At 38.5% G+C, this 19258-nt stretch overlaps 1 protein-coding gene across 2 annotated transcripts in view; it reads left to right on the forward strand.

Moving 5' to 3' along the window:
* Positions 1-10525: 10525 nt before the first annotated feature.
* adgrf7 (adhesion G protein-coupled receptor F7) overlaps positions 10526-19258 on the forward strand; it is a 41645-nt gene continuing 32912 nt past the window's right edge. For both annotated transcript variants that reach the window (XM_078174104.1, XM_033648234.2), the window contains exons 1-3: positions 10526-10636; positions 17634-17740; positions 17953-17998. In XM_078174104.1, the coding sequence (XP_078030230.1) occupies positions 10630-10636; positions 17634-17740; positions 17953-17998 (160 nt within the window). In that variant the 5' untranslated portion in view covers positions 10526-10629. The remainder of the gene's footprint in view (positions 10637-17633; positions 17741-17952; positions 17999-19258) is intronic.

Genomic DNA, 19258 nt, shown 5'->3' on the forward strand with positions numbered 1-19258 from the left:
AAGGCGTGCCCCAGGGTTCAATTTTGGGCCCTGTCCTTTTCACAATTTATGTTAACAATGTATTTTCATTTTTATCAAACTGTAATGCCCATTTGTACACAGATGATAGAATTTTATACTGCGTCGCAAACTCCCCTGAATTAGCTATAAAAAACCTACAAGCTTCATTCAACGCCCTATAGGCAGCATTTATTGAACTTAAGCTTGTACTGCATGCAGAAAAAAACAAATGGTTGCTGTTCTCCAACACTAGTAATACATGCCATAATTTTCATATCTCCACTATACATGGCTCTTATATTTAAAGAGTTTCTGTCTACAAATATCTTGGTATTTGGATCGATAATAAGTTTTCATTTAGTTTCCATATCGACAATCTTGCCAAAAAACTTGGACAGAAAATTGGTTTCCTACAGAAATAAAACAAATTTTTTCATGTCATGCAGGAAAAGAATAGTTGAAGCTGTTGTTATGTCTGTTTTAGGTTATGACGATCTCATTTACACTCATGCCCCCGCCTCTGTGCTTAAAACTTTAGATACCATTTACCACTCTGCCCTTAGGTTTATCACTGGAGCTCCTTATTCCACACATCACTGCTCTCTGTATGATTTAGTTGGGTGGTCCTCCTTAGCTCAAAGACGTGATTCCTACATGCTCATATTCATTTACAAGGCCCTCATTGGCAGACTTCCTGATTACATTTCTTCATTGCTTGTTCGGTCCACTAACACTCATATACCCGCTCTAGTAATTGGTTACAATTAATAACTCCAAGAGTCTGTACCGAGCTGGGGAGGTCTGCCTTTTCTGTTTATGCCCCATATGCTTGGAACAATCTCCAGAAAACCTTAAGGTTAAACTCACCTGTTCCCCTTGGTCATTTTAAATCATTAATTACTAACTCTCTCTCCTCTGCTTGCACTTGTTTTCACTGATTTGTTTATGTATTTTATGGTCTTTTGTTGTATATTGACATGTATTTCATTTATCTCTGTTGTTGTTTATCTTGCTCGTCAACACTGTAAATGAGGCTTGCCTCAGTGTACTCACGAGTTTAAATAAAGATTACATACATACAAGTTTGTTTTTAAACTTTTACATGGCAAGTGGCGTAAGCCTCTGTCATGCCTTATTTTGTGTGTACTCCATGAATATAAATTGTGTGTCATGATTTATTCGCTAAGCCTTTGTCTGTGACACACACAAAATGTATGGTCACATGTTATGTAATTGTGTTTTATTTGTTCTGTTTTGTTTTGGGAATGTTATTTTTGTGATATGATTATCCTAATATGAGCCATAATGGTCAATTATTGCTTCTTGGTAAGATTACAGGGTTGTTGTTTTTTTTTTAAATACACTTTGGGCAATTCAGCCAACAGGAGGCAATGTGGTGCTTTGCTTCTCCCATGGACTCTCAGTGTTTACTCATGATGTCGAGCACTGGGCAGAAGCACCTGCCGCCTGTGTGTTTCTTTTTCCTGTTTTTACAGGCTTGTCAAGTTTTAAAACTTGTACGATAATATTCACATGTTGCTCAACATTTACACTGAATGACAGATCGATCTTGTGAGGGCAATTTGTACATTTATATGATTTTGGAGACAAGAACAGGAGCATGGTTTTCCTTGGTGTCACAGGTGACCCAAGATGGCGCTGGCTGTAAACTTTTTGCTGTTATTAAAGTAAGATTCAAGCATGTCTAAGATCTTGGATCCGATACATTTCATTTCGGGGCTAAATATTATTTTTCATGCTACAACAGCCTGTTTCAAGTAAATATACATTATTGGTGTCACAGTTTCGTGTGTAGATTTTCAAGGATTATGAGCACTTTGAAAAGGTGGTTGTTGCGAGTCTTCAGTTCACACATTCTTCCGGAACTGTGAAAGTGTCATTACTAACAATGCACTAGTTGTTTTATTTGCACTAGGAGTGAGATCGCATAAAGAAATGTGAGAATCTAAAATTCTCACAGTAATGTTTTCTTTTTGAGATAGTGGCTTAGTTAATGGACCGAATGAGGATTTATAAATGCAGTAGTACACTGATTGAACTCAGGATTATTCTAATAAAAAATGGAAAATATGTGTTTTATCTGAAAGCAAAACCAGAGATTGTAACTAGCCTGAATATTTTGGTTTATTTTGATGTTAAGAATCTGTGTGTTGAAGAAATAACATAGGAAAATAAAAAAAATAGTATATAGTGCCATCGTGCACCAGTCAAGTTTCTCTTACAGTTCACATCCATGTCTGTGAAAACATGGATGCTTCGCACCGATTGTCCCCACGACAGTACAGAAGATCTATCAGCCAGTTTCAAGGTGGTCACCCAAGATGAGTGTCAGCAATTGACCAGTATCTGACCAAATGTCTCCCCTTCTGTTCCTTAGATATGACATGACACTGAGTAATAGCCAGAAAAGTGTTTCATGCAGAACATTATGATGTCACAGTGAAACTGACCTTTGACGTTTTGGATGTAAGATGTCATCATTTCATTATTTTGTTGTGTTAGTAGGGATGCACGATGAGGATATTGGATTTTTTTGCCAATATCCTATATGCCGATAGCTAACTTATTTGACTGATAACCTATACCTAGATATATCCTCTTTTTTTCTACTGTATTTTAGTGATCATCAAGTCTCTTCTGTAGTGAAATTAAGATCATATTATGCATGCACACTCTAATCTTGATGGCCCACCAACAGATGGAGACATGACATAGAATGCTTTTCAATTTATATAATATTCATTCATTGTGAAAAATAAGAAAAAGCATGTTGGCCAATTTTGATCTGGCCAGTACTGGCAGATAACGATGATGTACTGATATTATCATGCAACCCTACCTATTAGACATTTGTGTGAAGTTTTGGCATAATTAGCATATGAACTCTTGAGTCATGGCCCAAAACATATTTTGTGAGGTCACTGACCTTGAGGCTAGACCATCCACCACAAAATTCTAAGCAGTTTATAGTCCAAGTGAACATTTGTGCCAAGTTTGAAGAAAGGTGTTCTTGAGATATCACATTCACAAAAATAAGACAAGCTATGACCAACAAAATTTAATCAGTTCATTGTTGAGTTCAAGTGTACATTTGTGCCAAATTTGAAGAAATTCCCTCAAACGATTGTTTAGATATTACGTTCACAAGAATCATGTGACTGCAAGGTCTTTGACCACCAAAATCTAAGCAGCTCATCATTCAGTCAAAGTCAACCTTTGTTTCAAATGTGAAGAAATTGCCTCAAGGTGGTGAGATATCATGTTAACAAGACAAGGTCACAGTGATCTTGACCTTTGACGTATGACCACCAAAAATTTCAGTTTCAGTTAATCAGTTGATCATTGATCATCAGTTCCTTTGAGGCTTTCTTTTGAAATCGCATTCACTCACATTCATTCAAGGATGGGATGGACAGACAGATGGACAACCTGAAAACACAACACCTCAGGCCACGGCTAGCGTGTAGGTATAGAAAAAACAAAAACAAAACAGAAAAGGGGCAGACGCTATTGACAAGCTTTTGTCAAATGGTGCACCGTTTTTTGAAAAAAACGCACCACCACCAGGGGTTAAACTACCGCCGTCAGTCCACAGCACCTGACAGAAAGAAAACAGAACAAACGTTAATAAAACATGCCCAAGAGATAAACAAAACTGGTGTGGACTAAATAAATGTTTACATAACTTAATTAAGTAAACATAACTAAAGAAATCAAAGAAAGCAATACGGTTTAATAAACTGATTCAAAAGCTACAATAACTGAAACTAAATACACGAAAATATAAATAACTGAACCAATTTAACATAATAAATGAAACCAAAGGAAAATTACTAAACTAATTTCTTCATAACACAATCAAAGAAAACAATTGAATAGATAATGGCTTAAAACATTTGCTTCATGGTCACTAGGTGTGGGCAATCATGCAGGCCCCAGAACAGCCCATGAAACAGCCAGACCTCTGAAATAGAGCAGGCCCAGGCTGCGATCAGCCGCTCCAGACCAAAACTGAGTCCGCCCCAAACAGCCAAAACAGCAGCGTAGCCCAGGGAGTGGTGGTCAGTAGCGGGCGCGGGCCAAACAGTTACAGAGGGCCAATAAAAGAAGAAACACAAAAACCTGATATTTAGTAAATTAATTAAATGAATTGAAACTAACCTTTTAACAAAATCAAATTAATACATACCAGGCACAACAAACTTTGAGCTTTGACCTTTAACCACAAAATTCTTTTCAGTCTATTCTTCAGTCCAAGTGAACATTTGTGCCTAATTGAATTCCATCAATGTGTTCTTTAGGTTTGCATTTACAAGAATGAGATTGAGGAGGTCACAGTGACCTTGACCTTTGACCACCAAAATCGAATCAGTAGTGATGGCTAAATGAAGCTTCATAAAGCCTTTTTGTTTATTTTTTTTGATGGCGCTCTTGGTTTACAGGGAAAGACTCAAGGAATGGCAGTTCAGTGTCCTTTCGACCTTTTGATGAACAAAAAGCACCATCTAGGGGGCTCAGAAAATAAAGAAAATGAGGCTTCATGAGGCCATCACTACTAATCAGTTCATCCTCCAACACATTCTCACTCCAAACTCATCACATATTGATGTGCTTAGTCATGGACTTTTCATGTCCACATAAGACATACCACGGGAGCATTGGTTGTTGACATTCTGTCAAGTTCTGCCTGTTAAATACATTGTCTTCTCTCAAAATACACTTCCATTTTCACAGGAAATGTAATGTTTACATACAGTCTCTTTCAAAATAAACACACTAAGTCGGTACAACACTGCATATTGACATTTTTTTTCCTTCAACAACAAATGCACATAGTTAGATTTAGGCAACAAATGCACATGGTTAGATTTAGGCAACAAATGCACATGGTTAGATATAGGCAACAAAAGCACATGGTTAGGTTTAGGAAAAAAGAACAGGGTTTGGCTGTCTGTGTTTGTTGGACCCATCCACCACCCCTATTGCCCACCCATCCCACTTGGACATTCACCATTGTAACTTTCGTCCTTGTCCTTGTTTCCCCCTACCTAATCTGTTTATGGGATCTCAGTCTGACACCTGTTACATTTCCACTGTTTTGTTGAATTTAACTTCTTCACTTTAATCTAGCTTTAAAGGGCCAGTGTGTAATATTTGGCATGGTTTATTGTCAATCTGAATCTGAATCTGAATATTCTACCCATTAATATGTTTATACAAGTGTATAATCGCTATAAAATAAAATTCATTTGGTTTTCGTAGCCTTATAATTATGCTTTTATATATATTAATAGCAAGGGCCTTGCTTTAGAGAGGTCGCCATCTTGCGCCGCCATGTATGTAAGGCAGCCCGAGCAGACAATCCAGCCAGCCAGAGAACGTGTTTCAAGTGTATAAATGAACCAACGAAGACAGCGGGAGGAAGGAAGGAGGAGGAGGAAACAGCAGAGAGTGTTAGTAGTTCGTCGATAGAGAGTAGTGAAAAGTTTTTTTAGTTATAAAGTTTGCGAATGGACCACACTTACCACGCAACAGGAGAGAATGAACCCGAACCGTCATCTGCGAGGAAAAGAAGACGCAACTTCACTCCTTGTGATGCACTCTCTGCGGCGCTTTTCCTCCTGATGATATATCTCCCCAGCGATGGTAGCACCGAATCCCATTCTGTGCATTCAGCCTCTCTTCTCGCCCGCTCAGCATCAAACACATGGAGTTCCTCATCTGTATGCTTCGGCTCAAACAGGTATGGCTCTGGATCTGTGTCCGCTACAAGAAACTCTTCAAAATCACGTTCAAAGTCATCCATTGCAGCTACTATAGTCCGGAGATATTGCTAGGCTAAATAAACAGCTGAGCTCTGTTTACAGGCTACGCTGTCAGTCAGTGTGTGTGCTGGAGATTGGTGGAGCAGAGAGGGGAGGGGGTCCCCACTCGGCATGGTAAACGAGCATGTGTGTATGAAGTGTGTGTGTTACACTAGAAGAGTCAGAGTTTGGGACGGAGTCTTTAACCCCCTGGAGTGTTACTGGAGTTTTTGGAGTGCTCAAATGAGCTGGCTTTTTTCCCAAACGCTACTCTGGTCTCCTGCTCGTGAGGGATTCATTACAATATCGTAACATGGTTTAGATCTCTAAATAAATATTCACCTCGTCACTAGATAGACCTACTCCTGAAAAACTCGTGCGCAAGGCTTTTTGTCCCTACGAGGCCACCGTCATTTACCCGACGGGAGGGGTGAGCGAGTGAGCCCTGCAATCTAGAATTTGACCACTGATGTCACTGTTTTCAACCCATTTTACACACTGGCCCTTTAAAATGATTTTGCTATATTTTACACTTTTGTTCTTGGTTTTCACTCAGGTTTAAGAATGTGAATATTACAAAATATGCATATAAAAACTGATAGAACAGGCTGAAACACACTATATAGGAATATGTAAACTTGTGAGTAGTTTAGTTTAAGTATCATTCTTTAAAATGTCTTAGGCAGGCCAACACACAAACTCACTGTAACTCCTTGTACACCAGCATATATCACTGTCAGCGCAGCATATCATCATAATTATGTTTTTTTTCCGGGGATATAACAACTTCATCAGCCTCCTTCAGACTTTGCTCCTGAACATAAACAGCTGCCATACAGTGCTGTGTTCTGCTGTCTCTGGAGATGGCATTATTTGCAAGACCACAAGAGGGTGCTGTTAGATCTCTAATGAAAACAGTTTGTTGTAGGCATATTGTGACTTGAGATAACATTTTGATAAATGTAACAGTAAGGTGCAAGGTTATAATAATACTCACATCAATATTTATGTCGCATACAATTTATATGTGAAGATTCAGGCTTGTTGTCTTAGTTTGCATTTAGAGTTTTCATTTAGATGCAGCTGTAAATCTACCTAATGTACAGTGAGACAGATAAACTACAGGCCACAAGAGGCTGACTGATGCTCAGAGCTCAAGTACTGAATGAGTAAATAGAAATCCTTACCTCCTCTGTAAAACTGTTTTTTTTTTCTGAATTGGAGTCTCTTTTAGGTCCAGTGTGTAGGATTTAGGGGGATATACTGGCATTTATACCTACAGAGGGAACAGGTCCTCGTCCATAGAGATCACTGTGTTGCACCACCATGTTTTTACAGTAGCCCATTGCGGACAAGCCAAGCACTGGCCCTAGCAATGCATTCTCATCCTAACTTGGTTTGGCAATGGTGTAAGTTATTTATGATAGGCCCAAGTGCACACTGTAAGGCGCCGTAGTCACTATAGGTATGAAGCACACACACACACACACACACACACACACACACACACACACACACACACAAATGGAGTTTTAGGCATACATATATGTTACCAACAATGTGTCTTACTGCCGCTTTAATGTTATATCCACTTGCAGGTGTACCCAGCTTGATCAGTCTTGAGAGACTTTGCATCTAAACTAGCTGCTGTAAATCGTATTGTCTCCTTGCATGATTAAAAGGATAGTGCACCCTAAAATGAAAATTCAGCCATTATCTACTCACCCATATGCCGAGGGAGGCTCAGGTGAAGTTTTAGGGCTCTAGTTTCCCGGCGCAGCACAGGTGGCACAGGGTGGCGAACCCCGCGCAGAGCTAGTTTCGAGCAGCGCAACCCGAGGCACGCTCAGTTTGGTAGTTTGGCAGACCAAGGTGCGCTGAGATGGGTGTGGCAGCGCAGCAGGGGGAGGTGTCGACAGATCCAGCTTGGTGCAGTGACAGTTTCGTGCCAAAAGGCTTCACCAAAGGTGCACTAAAAGCTCGCCAGCTGAAACCAGGTCTACTGTCAGCGCAGGTGGAGCGCAGCTGGTGTAAGCCGAAGTTTGGCTGACCGGCGGACAGTGCGCACACGTCACCAAAACCTCACAGGCAGGTTTCCAGAATATCAGGCACATTAACGATGCAATAAATAGCCACAAAAACCACTATTCAATGAAACTATCTGCAATCAGCAGATAGTTTCATTGAATAGTGAAACTATCTGCAATCAGCACATAAATGTATCTCTATATCGACTGTCCCGTCACATCTGATGTCAGATCAAAGGGGATTGGCACCGTTTGGCAAGTTTGGCACGCGTAATGGAAACCCAACCTGATTTGATTAACACAGCTGGAAACTAATGAGTTCACATCACTCTCAGCCAACCACAAACAGCCACAGCATCAGATAGGGAGTATATATTTAGCATCTGTCATCTTAGAAAAGCCAAAAGAAAAGAAACAGAGTGAGACTGCAAGAGAGAACGAGCGAGCGCGCGCACGAGAGAAACGCAACATTGACTTACAATTGTGGTGACCTCCTCCCAGGCTACCTTTGCATCATCAGCCCGTGGAGGTCTGCTCGCAGTTCCGTATATTCGGACACTGCGAGCTTGGACCTCCCGGACCAAAACATCAGTTTCCTCCTGGGAGAAGTTTGGCTGTCTGACGCTGCTGCTCTCTTCTGCCATGGCGAATTGAGTAAACTCTCATTACGCCTTCGTGCTGCGCATTTAAGGGCGAGGAGAGGGGCTCATTTGATTGGTGTGATGTGTGTAAAACCCACTCCATGCCTTCTTTCCTCCCTCTTTCCGACTTGCACTGGTAGGAGGGATGGAGGTGGGAAAGAGGAGTAGCTGCGCCAGGGCACACGGTGTGCCAAACTTTCAAAATCCGCCTGGCCACACCCAGTTGGCGAAGCGCAGGTGCGCTGCGCCTCTGCCGCGCCCGGTCTGCGAAATTAGAGCCCTTAGAGTCCTCACATCCCTTGCGGAGATCCCAGGGGAGAGGGGCTAGCAACAAAACTCCACCTAATGGAGGCTTACGGCGCCCCAGATTAAAACGTCCAAAAAACACATAATTGAAACCACAGAATATCTCCATACTGCTCGTCCATAGTGATCCAAGTGTCCTGAAGCCCCGACATAAAAAGTTGCTTTTACATGTAAGCGAGGTCTACAGAAAGGCAGTTAGAGCTACAGGCTACAATGAGGCTAAAAACAGAGTTCAAATGACATTTTGCCAAACAACTTTTTATGACGGGGCTTCAGGACACTTGGATCACTATGGACGAGCAGTATGGAGATATTCTGTGGTTTCAATTATGTGTTTTTTGAACGTTTTAATCTGGGGCGCCGTAAGCCTCCATTAGGTGGAGTTGTGTTGTTGATGTTCCAGAATGCCGTGTCAATTTACACTTGTTACATGCACTGTGTCTTTTCAAAATACACGTCTGTTTTCACAGGAAATGTGCTGTTTCTGCTTGTTAGATGAATACAGTGTTTTTCTGAATTAACAATGTTGGTAAAACACCTCATATTTACATATATTCCCTTGTGCAACATAAGCACACGGTTAGCTTTAGAAAAAACCCCATCATGGTTTGCCTCAACATTGGCACAAGAAAGGATCAACAAACTCATGGGTGAGTGCTTTATTCAGTGTTTTTACCTGTTTTAATCACCTGGTCTGTTAAATTTGGAGAGGAGGAGACCTCTGTGGAAAATTCAGCTCCCGCTAAAAACCTCCTGAACAATAAACACTGAAGGAATTCTAACCAGTAGGGCATTCAGTTGGCTGCAATCTGCAATCCTCAGTGCTAAATGCCACTGAATTTTACACTCCAGACCTTGAATGCGCTGTCCTGACGTCAAATGCTTTTGTTTCATAACTCAGCTGAGTGCATTAATTTAATCCACTTCATAAACTTTAAGGTGTGTTCAACCTCTTTTGTAGAAATAAGATTCCAGCTACACCTAACTGCATTGTTAATTACTACTTACTCCCATTAATTTGGCAGCTGTCCAAAGGCTTTTTCAGAAAAAGTGCCATGCCTAAAACCATAGCTGTTCCTTTCTCAAATGCTTTTGGACTGACTGTAAAGAAAGAGGAGCAAGACAAGCAAGAAGAAGAAAGAGCATCATATATCAGGTAAATTTTCAAGGATGTCTAGTTGAAAAAAGCTACCTGAAAACATTTCAGTCTGACTTTATATCACATCCTGTGATGTAAGCAGCAGAAGACAGGTAGATCTGACACACTGAAGTGTATCTGTGCTTTTCCTTAGTGCTGCTTTTGACACACCTGACAACAACATGCAAATAAAGAAGATATGATTTGGACCCTCACACTGTTCTAAACTGATGTCATTCATATAACACTCAAGGAAAATTTGTAAATGTAAGACTTTGACTAAATGTGTTTATGAGAGTATATGATAAGCAAATAAACCCCTACAGAGTTACATATGTCTTTATTGGCACATCCCTTTTACTGAAAACATAATCAGTACAAAAAAGAGAATTAACCATTTCAAAGGGGTTCCAGCCCAAACCACAACCACCTGACAGACACACGAGGCTCTGACGTACATTTGTAGACACAAAAGAAAGACATTGCATTCACAATGCTCCAATCAACCAAGTATCTAGACTTGTGCCAAGAATCCAGTCACTTAACTTGCCAGACAGGTGTGTGACTCAGTATTCCAGGAAGTTGACTGATGGCCTTTTGAGCATGTTTGAATACTGGTGTCTGCATCAGGAGGCATACAGTAAAATGATCATCCACTCCTGACAACAGCCCATTTTGGAAGCTGGAAGACAATGAGAGGTAAACAAATATATTATTCATTTTAAAACTTCACTTGTATCTTATACAGGTGGCTATGATTAACTAGTATGCTTTCATGCAATCTTAAAGCATACTAAGTATGAAGTTCCTGAAAGCCATTCTTGAGTAAAACTACAGATATCTCAAAGGTAAAGACTGTCACCTATTAGTATAGTACTTAAGTAAAAGTCTTAGATATTTACTGTACTTAAGTATCAAAAGTAATTTATGGTATTAAATGTAATTAAGTATTGATAGTAAAAATAGATGTAAATGCTGTTAATAAAAAAAGTAGGCAGTCAGAATTTTGAGAATTCTGAAGTTTATTTGTAAGATGTACACCACCCCCAGTGTTGGGCAAGTTACTTTCAAAATGTAATATATTATATATTACTAGTTACCTTTGTTTGAAAATAATAAGTCAATTTACTTTTGTGTTACATTGACCAAAATGAGCTCAGAAGAACTTATGTTCATTTTAGATGGATGAGGGTCATACAGTATTGTTTCACAGCAGATAATCAAAGCACAGAAACTCCAGTATATTACAGTTCATTTTTAATCCAGTGCTGCGCAGGTCTGACCCATTCATGCATTCCCATACAACGGTTACCACTTTGCATTAAAATCGCTTGCTTGTATTAATAATAGCATGATGATATAGAATAATTAAATAGCCTTGACTTTTTAAAACAAATGAAAAGCCTCAGACACAGGGAGGGTCAGGCAGAGGATCAAAGTCTAATAATTATGAGATATGGATAAATATTTGTGGGCCTATGATGAAATTCATGAAACAAATACTAAGGTCAGCACAACAAACAGAATAGTGTGGGATTAAGTTACTATGATGAGCACAAATGAAAGCATGTGATTCCTTTACTGAATGTAAAGAGAATAATTGGAACTTATTGATTTTTATATTTTCTTAATAAACACTAGATGTAGATTTTATAGGAGGAGCTTGAGCACAGTTTACATAAAATGCAGCAATGGGATTGCCTCTTGCCATTATGTTGTGATACTTCAGTGTGATATAAAAAAAAAGTTGTTGCTTTGGTCACATAAGTCTGTAGGAAAATAGTTTTTTGGGAGCTGCAGGGAATCATGTGACGGACCCTGAAAATTGCAGTACCACTGTTTGGCCTCTACAAAAATTGGCTTCAAAGCCCACTACTCTTTCTGGGGGCCTAGTCCGCTTGGCTCTGTTGTCAGGCTTTAGAAAATCTAGCCTGTGATGGAAGACTTTGGGCAATGACAGGTCATGTCAGTCACTGCTTATGGACTGCAGTGGAACTGTCAAACTGGACAGCGCTGATGAAATATGAATCAAGATTAAAGTTACCCACTTTAATGTGAAAACTTTTTTGTTTTCATCAGCAACCCTCTTTTTCCATGATGAAAGCTAAAAATAGATCTTGACAATAAAAACTAAGACAAAATCTACGTTTCATTTTTGTTGAAGAGATGAGAGGTGACAAAAATGTTAGTGGTGGACTATCGGACATTGAGAGCTGAGAATGGCTGTGCTTGTAATTATGTTCAAATACTGCATGAGTGACAGACTGATAAACTCCAGTAAACAGTCTGCACCAGGTTGTTTTGGTAGCCAGCAAAAACATTCCAGAGCAGTTTCAGTTGTAAATGCGACTTGTGAGCTGTAATTCAGGAGTAAATAATCAGTGTCTGACTTTGGATGGTGGAGCTGCTCAATAGATTTGTCAAATGAGTTAGTTGCAGCAAGCCTGAACTCAGACCACACACAAGTTTAAAACTCCAGATTAACATGTTGCAGATTAAGAAAGAATTCAGAAGTTAATTACTTTATTTTTCTGCTTCTTAACAGTGAGATGGATAAGTCTAAGTTTAGAGTGAACCTGGGTACAAATCCCAGTTGTCTCAGATTAGTTATTTGTGGCGTCAAAATTTTTGAGATCATATATAGACATGTTGAGCTTTTCAAATGATGATCAGTAAGTAAGTGCTGGTAAATCACCCCTTAAACCTGTCCAGTACTGCTGGAGAAATGACAGTTTGTGTGTATGAATTATTTGTAGAAAAAAAATGTCTAAATGAAATTCTTATACAATCTGTCAACTTCATTCTAATTTCTGATACATGAATTAGCCTAACTGGATTAGTTTAAAGATTAAAAAAAAACAAAAAACTAAGACTAATTCTAAAATAGATGACAAAATGAACACTGTAAATGCTTCACTTAAGAAACGTCACTGCACAACAACCATCCTTAAATTACATAATGTTACATTTCAACAATGGGATATAGGTACGTAAGTTACATGTTACATTAAAATAACACTGACTTTTAGTTTCATACGTGTCAAAAACTGCGACCTCTAGGGTGAAGGGCCTCCTCTGTTTTGTCTGGTCATGTGGCACCAATTTCAAATGTCTTTGCGTCTTTCTACTACATGGACAGCCCAGTTTTGTAAAACACCATCTTTTCAGTTGTGAAATACTTCTTAATTGTATTTGTTGGCCTTCTGATCCGTTCGTCTCTTAATGTCACAAAGTCGGTCATAAAGAACTGATTGTTGGGGTGAAACTGAATGTATAATGTGTATTTCTTATTGACACTGGAGATCTGGAATCCTGGTCCTGCCTCGTGCTGTGTTGACACAAAAAAAATTGATTCCCACAGTTTTTCAACCAAGTTGTTCTAGTCACCTAAACATTTCCAACACTTCCATTGTTTTGAGCAAATTTGTAGGAACAAACACCTGAAACGTAAAAAAAAGTGAATATTTTCATTTTTCATGTTCAGTATGTGACATTATGTATCCCCCAAAACATCCCGATACTGTGCATAATTAGTTGCCTATGAGCTTCATTCTAAAGAGAAAAGACTGTATAATCCTTTGGAGAGAGGTTATTTCTTCTATATGATATATGCATGATTTGCGTGAATGATCCCTGTATTTTCTTTTTTTCATGGTATCAAAAGTCAAGAAAACTGACTGGATAAAAATTTGGGAGTTTATAGCTCTGTTGGAGCTTGTTGCTTGTTACTAAATAGTCTAAATAATGTATGTTGACTGATATCTGAGGCTTAAAGTACTGCCTTGGAGGTTTGATTTAAAACTCAATTTAACCCTGGATTACAGGTGACACCAGGAAACTAGATTCAAACAAGTCAACAAGCTAATCTGTTTTTTTTTTTTTTTTTTTTTTAAACATCTTTGAGTAAAGCTTTTGTTCATATGCAGTGATGCTTAACAGTGAAGATATGCCAATGAGATGGCAGCATGCCCTCATACTTACGGAACTATCACAAGTTTCACTTACCGGAAAGGTTGGCCTGCTACATTTTTGGAATTGTTGCCTTCCTGGGAACATTCTGAAGAAAATTTATCTACCAGCACAACTTCAAATAACACCTTACAGTTTCCGGCATCCATGTTATCACCTGCTATCAGTTTGTACTTTAGATTTAAAGTGTGTTTTGTGGAGGAATGGACCAAAATCCCATCTGAACACTATGAGAAATTGATTTCTTCATATAGGAAGCATCTTAAAAGCTGGCATTGCAAACAAAAACTTCTCCACCAATTAGATACATTGTAGTTTGCGTGTTCAAGACTTTTTTTTTGTGTTACTCCTCTTTATTGCACATAATTTTTTTATGTTGTGATTTCTTTATCTGTATAGTTTTATTGAGTTAATACTAATGTCTGGTGTAATTTTCAAGTAAATAGCTGCATTTGAAATATGTGTTGAATACTTACGACCCCCCACTGTTTGTATTGCCCAAAACATACCTAATACTGAATAGTTGTCTATAAACTGCACTCTAAAGAGAAAAGACTGCATAATCCCTTGGAGAGAAGTTGTTCCTTTATTGTGATATATGCATGATTGGGCCTTGGTTATTAAATGATCCCTGTATTTTCTTTGTACATGTGAAAGAAGTCCTGAAAACTGACTAGATCAAAATTTTGGAGTTTATTGCTCTTTTGGAGTTTATGTCCTGTCACTGAACCCTACAGCAGCTCAAATCTTTCACCAGGAAACTGGGTTTAACAAGCCAATCTAGTTTAAAAAAAAAAAAAAAAAAAGCATTATGCTGTGTGAGTGAAGATATGTAAGTGAGATGGCAGCATGCCCTCAAACTTAACAATCACAAGTTCCAGTCATCAGTATGGTTGGCCTACTGCATTTTTGAAACTGTTGGCTTCATGGGAACACTTTGAATAAAAATATCTACCAGCACAACTTCAAATAACAGCTTAGTTTCTAGCATCTGTTATCACCCGCTATCGGTTTATCCTACAAGGAAATTTTGATGTAATTTTCACCAGCGTTGAAAAAGTTATAAACGGATTTTGATGAAATTTTCAGGAAAGGTGAATAATGCGACAAGGAACAGACGATAAAATTTTGGTCGTGATCGGTTGAAGCAAAGTGGATAAAATAATAAATATAATCTGTCATCTGACAGCCCCAGCAGCAATTCCAATTTCTAAAGACAGTGAAAATAGCGCCATCTGGTGGCTGGAAAGCACTTCTTGTTCTACTTGCTAAATATTGTTGTAATTCATGTAGTTGAAATAAATGTTCTGTGTTGGAAAAAAAGAAAGTGAAAAAAAACGAAAAAACATATTATATTCTGTGTTGGTACAAAATAAAAACGAAATAAATACACCACAGTGTCTCCATGATGAAGGCATGTATAACCTAATAATGATAGTGATGCAAATAACCTAATTGTGATGCAGGCTGCAAAATCTGATACAGAGGGGGAGCGAACATCATCTACTCGGCAGAGGTCTGCACTCTCTGAGTGCTTTTCTAGTTGAATCTGAATATGTAATTTGGGAAAGCACAAATAATGGAAACAGATATTAAAGCCCCATGTACGTTCTCACAGGAATTCTTGAAAACATTTATATTAATAATAATAATAATAACAACAACAACAATAATAATTAAACAGCACAAAATCAATAGAGTTTCAAAATAACTTGATTCACTGAGCCAATGGTTGGCACTTTTTAAGGTGGAACATTTAGTTGTATGATTTGATGATTTGATTTCATCAGTTTTTAATGACTGTTGTGGATGACATACACTTTTAGAAATTAGTGGATCTTTAAGTGAATATATATATATATATATATATAAGAATATATATGAATTTCGACCAGATTATGTGAACTGCATATATTCTAATCCTCAATTGGAGGGGGAAAAAAAGCGCTGTGGAGCATCGTTCCTGGGGGCTACAGTAACACCAAACCCCTGTGCTTGACTGAGAAGGTCTAAATGAACAAAACTGCTGTTTTTAAATTTCCCATCAGGAGAAACTCTCACGCCAGCCTGTTCTAGTTTGCTCTAAAAATGTTGGCATGCAACCTCATGCTGTGGATGATAAACAAGGTGCAGACTTCCATCTGTGTCATAGGTTTAGAAGAAATACAGTGAGTGCTGGATGAAGCAGTGAGTGACAACAACCCTGCTCACATTTTAGAGTACTGTTTGCAGTGGAAACGCCTGTCTGAAGGGTTAGTTTTGCTATTCTGTGGTCTCCCCCATATATATATATATATATATATATATATATATATATACATAGGTATATTTATATATATATTCTTAGGTATATTTTATTATACGTTTTCAGTTTAGACAGTTATGTGTTGTTAGATAATTTCAATTTTATGCTAGATAATATGGTTGCTATACAGAATTCCTGCTTTGGTTAATCGACAGACATGATTTTCTTTTTTTCACTGTTGTTATTGTAGTTGTTATGTCATTTCAACAGACTTATTTCTTGTTATTCAACTTTTTCTTCTTTTTACTATTTTCATTGCTGCTTGTAATTCCTGCTAGACATTGTCTCTTGTTATTTGGTTTTATGGACTTTTTTCATCATTGTATTGCAATTGCTCTTATATATAGCTATGTATCCCTCTAGCCTGTTGAATATGAACTAAGGGCATTAGAAAGCTTAATGCTAGTCAACTTTCCCTGAATAAACAATGGTTTGATGATAATGATAATTGGTTATATGCAAATATTAAATCAACTTGATGCTTTGAAGGCACAACAATTTCATTGCCAATGAATATTAAGTTAGAAAATTACGTAACTTAAAGGAAAACTCAGTTAGCATCAGTTTTACCTCATGATATAAAGTTTTCAGTCTTTTCACTTGAATTTAATCATCTGTATTGCAGCACAATGTGATCCAAAGCAGACAGACTGACCAACACCATCATAAAACCTGTCAGAAATGCTGCATACACCTGACAAACTGAACTGTTGGCAAATTTAACGCCCTCTGCTAGGCCAGATTAAGTGCGTGAGCGAAACACTTCACATGCAGGTATCCCGCTAACTGGATAGCAACACCCATGTTAGAGGTGTTGTCTGTTACAGCAACAAGGTTTCTGTTGGCAATCCCCCATTCTTGTGTTGCTTTTTGCAGGAGGTCTGCAATGTTTGCTCCAGTGTGACTTTGTATTAAATCGTGTATGTAGCAGTCACCAGTTCTCTGTCTCTGGATGGTGGAGTGGAAAGTGAGCCCTCATGATCATAGTTTTGTTTTATTCTCATATGACACTGCTTGCAAATCAAGGGTCATATCCAAGTCCTCCTTTCCTTCTGTGTTAAAAAATCCAAAATAAGTCCAGACATTTCATTTTATTATTATTGGGGTTTTTTTGCAATTCTGATTTCCTTGTCCGCTGCCTCCATTTTTGTTTTGATGAACTTCCTGCCAAATGCTGACTGAGACTTCTGCTGACCTCACCAGGAAAAAAAACATCAGCATCTAGTGGGACAAAGAAGCGATTGATTTTATTATTCTCATTCCAAAAATAGTATGCAACTTGGCCTCCATGCATCAATACAATGTCACCATGCAAAATACAGCAGTACCATGCTGTATTAGCTGATTTTTTCCCCCACCTCCAAGGTATGCATGTCTTGTGACTGATTTAGTAATAATTTGTGTTGCTTGTATTCTCTCTAGTTGGGATGACGTTTCTAAAAGCACTGGGATACATGGTTGTTCTTCTAGTTATACACTCCACTCTGAAGAACTGGGGACACAGAGAATCTCTGAATGTATTCTTTGAGGTAAGAGTCATAATTAATATGACCTAACACACAAGGTTATGGTGCTCTACCATGAAATACTGCAACTGGTGTGATTTGACTACCTCATTAAACATATGAGATATATCACTGTAGTATGTTTAGTTCATAATTGACATTAGTTACAGCTACTGTTATATGTAGACAAAGAGAAGTACAATTCAACTAATCATTTGAAAAATTGATTATTCCAGGAACTAATGGGTTCAACTCACACTCAAGCCAGAGTAAAAAGAATGGGTGAGTCACATGGTTAACCTTGGGAGCAGACCAATCTGCCAGCTTGTAATTGGTCTGGCGATGCCGGGCTCTCACATTTTGATAGTATCAACAGACTTTACAGTAGCCTGAAATAGTTTGGGCACCCCTGGTCAAAATTTATTTTACTGTGAATAGTTGAATAAGTAGAAGATGAACTGATGTCCAAAAGGCATGGAGTTAAAGATGAAACATGCTTTTCAACATGGTTAGTGTATTATATTTGTTTTGTACAATTTTCAAGTGGAAAAAAAGAAAGGAGCCCCAAGCAAAAGATTGGGCACCTCAAGACATTTGAGCTCTCAGACAACTTTTACCAGGGTCCCAGACCATAATTAGCTTGTTAGGGCTCTGGCTTGTTCACAGTTATCATTAGGAAAGACCAGGTGATGCAAATTTCAAAGCTTTATCAATACTCTGACTCCTGAAACCTTGTACCAACGGGCTCCTCTAAACAGCTGCCTAGCGCTCTGCATACTAAAATAATTGATGCCCACAAAGCAGGAGATAGAATTGCAGTTAAGAGGAACTGTGGACGTCAAGCTGAGGTCTGGAAGACCAGAAAATCTTTGTGAGAGGGCCGCACACAGGATTGCTAGAAAGAAATCAAAACCCCTGTTTGACTGCAAAAGACCTGCAGGAAGATTTATCGGACTCTGGAGTGGTGGTGTACTGTTCTACTGTGCAGCGACACCTGTACAAATATGACCTTCATCAAGTCCTGTCGACTGTTGAAGTTAAAATTGAAATGTTTGGACACGTTGTGGGCAAATGGTATGTTTGGGGAAAAAAGGGCACAGAATTTAATTAAAAGAACACCTGTCCTGTCCTGATCATGCCTCATCATGCTCATCATGCTTGTGTTGCAGCCAGTGGCACAGGGAACGTTTCACAGGTAGAAGGAAGAATGGATTCAGTTAGATTCCAGCAAATTCTGGAAGCAAACATCACACCATCTGTAAAAAAGCTGAAGATAAAGAGATGATAGCTTCTACAACAGGACAATGATCCTAAACTCATCTTGAAGTCCCCAGACCGAAACATCATCATTAAAATTTTGCAGGAAGAATGGGTGAAAATCCCCCAAACAAGAATTGGTTGGTTACAAGAACTGTTTAGAAGCTGTGACACCTGCCAAGAGAGGTGCTACTAAGTTTCCTTTTTTGTTATTTTAAAACTGTAAAAGATTGACATAAAAAGAAATCTTGCTTAAAATACTGAAGAAGTGTTTCACCTTTAACT

The sequence above is a fragment of the Epinephelus lanceolatus genome, chromosome 13 (genome assembly GCF_041903045.1).
Source record: "Epinephelus lanceolatus isolate andai-2023 chromosome 13, ASM4190304v1, whole genome shotgun sequence".
NCBI classification, from domain to species: Eukaryota; Metazoa; Chordata; class Actinopteri; order Perciformes; family Serranidae; genus Epinephelus; species Epinephelus lanceolatus.